Genomic DNA, 3,122 nt, shown 5'->3' with positions numbered 1-3,122 from the left:
AGGGAGGACGATCTAGCTAGTCTGGTATAGCAATCGTCACCCTGGTTACTTTCATTTTGGCACTTAGTAGTTTTAATAATAAATTGTTCAGTTAGACGATCCTCGTGTTTGTTTGAATATTGGTGATTTCGCTTCAGTGGATCTGTGATGTTTTCCTTATGCATGTGATTTTAGATTGTGGGTTTGTGGATCTGGTTTTATAGATATTCAGTTCATGCATTTATGTTCTTATGCATTGTTGTTTTCTACCCCTCGAGGTAGTCGGTTTTCAAAATAGAGTTTTCGAGTGGGAAACAGTTTTAAAAAGATTTTCGAATGGTTTTCATGAATGACTGAAATAGATTTCAAAAACAAAGCTTCCGGGTAAGGAGCACTTTTAAATAGGATGATTGTTGTACTGTGCATTGCATCATCCAGCACCTAAGGAGTGCTTAGAGGCATGCATCATCTTAAGGATTGATAGTTGTATGGAAATGCATATCATGAATTGGTTGTTGATTGATAAATGTAGGTTGTGGTTGAGATCCTGTTGTATTGTTGGTACGCCGTGCAAATATAAAGGAGACTCTATCTGAGTGGACAGGGGAACTTTGTATTTGTGGCGGGTCTGTGCGTCTCGTGGGCCAGGTTGAAAAAAAAAAAAAAATTTGGCACGTCTTCCGCAACTCTGTTTTCGAAATGATAATGAATTAAAAAAAAAAGCTTTTAAAATCGGCCCCGGGGCGTAACACAGTGAGAAGGTGAAGTCATCTGATCGATCGCAAAGCTTCAATTGCTTCATTTTGTCTAGCAAGAAGTATGTGATTGTATATAATTAGCATTGCATGTTTTGTTAGGAGACTAGACTTTATTAATTAGATATTTTACCATCTCACAAGTCACAAGCCACAATATGATTGGTGGGGTATATCCTATGTATTATAACTGTTACAAAATTTTTTTTTTACGTATTTTGAGCATGAGCATTTTGGATATAGATAACTAAATGGGACAAGATCTATAAAATCTAAAATGACAGTCCAAATTTACAAAGTCATAAAATCAGTCAATTTTTTACTCAGCAAAGTATATATTTTTTATTCAAAGAGATCTATTAAACACAGAATAAAAAGAAAAACAGATGTATAAGAAACATGCATGCATGCATGCACATATATGCTGGTACACACGACACATAACTATCCCTTGACGTCAACGCTGACAATTTCCTTCTTATCCGAGATCTTCGGAATAGTGATCAGCAGCACACCGTGCTTGAGTTCTGCCGTGACCTTTTTCTTGTCGCAGTAATCCGGCAACAGAATGTGCATATCATACGAACTGAAGCTCCGCTCCTTCCACCACGTGCCCTTCTAGTAAACGTAAAATATTAAAATTAAACTGGATAAATAAATACGTCTGAAATTTGACGAGTGTATATTCTACTCTAAGTATTATTTAATCATTAAAAGTAGAAATTTTATTCACTTTATTCAAATCATATATGATGACTATTTTCCAGCACATCTGAGATTTGCGACTGCATTGCTATTAAAATTAAAATTAACATGAAATTTGAAATCCAACATCCAAATGTCTTATTAGAGATTGAATATTTTGATCAGTATGTTTTTATTAAACAAGTTATGAAATTTTTTTCGTTAGCTCAAGTTTTTAGAAAACGACAGTTATTTTGTAACTTCACCTCTGGCGTCTTTTCTGGGCCGCCACCCCCGGGCCCCTTTTGATCATCCTTCTTGTGCTCTCCCCGGATGAGGAGCATGTCGTCCTCCACCGTCACCTTAACCTCCTCCTTGGACAACCCCGGCATGTCGAACCGCATCCTCACCTCCTTCTCATCCTCCATGATGTCCCACGGCGCCCATAAATTCCCCGCCATCGACAACGACCGGCTCCTCCTCATCTCAGGAGGCGCCGGCACGTCCTCATACACCAGGTCCATCGCCTCCAGCATCTGCCTCGTCGTCCTCACCGGCGCCAGCGGATCAATCAGCCCTTCAATATATATATATATATGTATGTGTTCAATTAATATACATCTTATATAATCAAGTACGTACTCAAATAGAGAAATGCCATACGTACGTACGTATCTAATACCTATTTGACCATGCATGCTTCTAGTTAGTTAATCTTCAGTAACAACACGCAAATGAACGAGTAATTAATGCTTTGTTTAATATATATAGTTGCTAGCTAGCTACTTTTATGGTTTGGATGGTGATCGATGAAACGAATGAAATTAATTACTGAAGGAGTAGCGCTTGGAGGGAGGGCGGGGCAGCTTTGGGCCGCCATTCCCTGCGATTGGGACTTCAAAAGCGTTGTTGGGTTCGATCGGCACGTTCTCCGGCGCCGCAGATGCGACGACGAGGGCCGACCGCCGGGTACGTGCTTTTGGAAGAGCTCGGAAAGGCGGCCGCGATCTGCAGGTTCGGCGCTCGCGGGGCCGACGAGAGGCGGCCAGCGACTGCGCTTGGGGGCACTGCGGCCGTGGTTGGTGCCGTCGCCATTAATTAATTCTCAATTGACGTGCTTGCCTGCTGCACACATCTGATTGATTAATTAGTCTTCATATATAGGACTTGTATTAATGAGTAATGAGTAAAGGAGGCCGTTGCTTGAGGAGGCAGGAAGGGATTAGACAAAGGGAATTTCTTTATAAAAGGAAAAGGGAGAAAGAAATTAAGAAGGACAGGAATTGGATGCCGCGATCTAGACGCGCGTACTACATGCATGAGAACGTTCTGGAGGGTGGGGCTTGAGAGTAGAGATGTCAACGGGTCGGATTCGGGGCGGATTTTTAAAAACCCAAACCCGAACCCGACTCCAAACCCGAGACCCGAATCCGAACCCGAACCTGACGGATTTTAAAAATCCATATCCAAACCCAAACCCAAACCCGACCAAAAATTCGAAATCCAAACCCGAACCCGAACCCGAATCCGAAAATTTGAACCCGAAATAAATTTTTTTTTCAATATTTCAAAATATATTATATTAAATTTAAATTTATAAAATACAAATTCAAATATAACATCAAATTTTTATATATATATTATATATAATACAAAATAAATTCGGGTTTGGGTCGGGTTCGGGTCGGGTACAATCAAAATCCA

General features: G+C 40.4%; 1 protein-coding gene across 1 annotated transcript; it reads right to left on the bottom strand.

Annotated features, from left to right (window-relative positions):
* Positions 1,050-2,507, bottom strand: LOC109717018 (26.7 kDa heat shock protein, chloroplastic-like). Its single transcript, XM_020242660.1, has 3 exons — positions 2,251-2,507; positions 1,685-1,995; positions 1,050-1,352 (listed from the first exon to the last, which is right to left on the bottom strand). The coding sequence occupies exons 2-3, from the start codon at positions 1,952-1,954 to the stop codon at positions 1,179-1,181; spliced, it is 444 nt and encodes a 147-aa protein (XP_020098249.1). The 5' UTR covers positions 1,955-1,995; positions 2,251-2,507; the 3' UTR covers positions 1,050-1,178.

This window comes from Ananas comosus, linkage group 11 (assembly GCF_001540865.1).
Source record: "Ananas comosus cultivar F153 linkage group 11, ASM154086v1, whole genome shotgun sequence".
NCBI classification, from domain to species: domain Eukaryota; kingdom Viridiplantae; phylum Streptophyta; class Magnoliopsida; order Poales; family Bromeliaceae; genus Ananas; species Ananas comosus.
Note: the sequence above shows the minus strand (reverse complement) of the source record. Positions and strands in the feature narration are given on the sequence as shown.

What these genes read in the sequence shown, in the direction of transcription:
- LOC109717018 (XM_020242660.1), bottom strand. Translation starts at nt 1,954, where the DNA reads ATGCTGGAGGCGATGGACCTGGTGTATGAGGACGTGCCGGCGCCTCCT. An exon ending in GCCCAGAAAAGACGCCAGAG is followed by an intron (nt 1,353 to 1,684) that starts GTGAAGTTACAA and finishes TACGTTTACTAG; the next exon opens with AAGGGCACGTGGTGGAAGGA.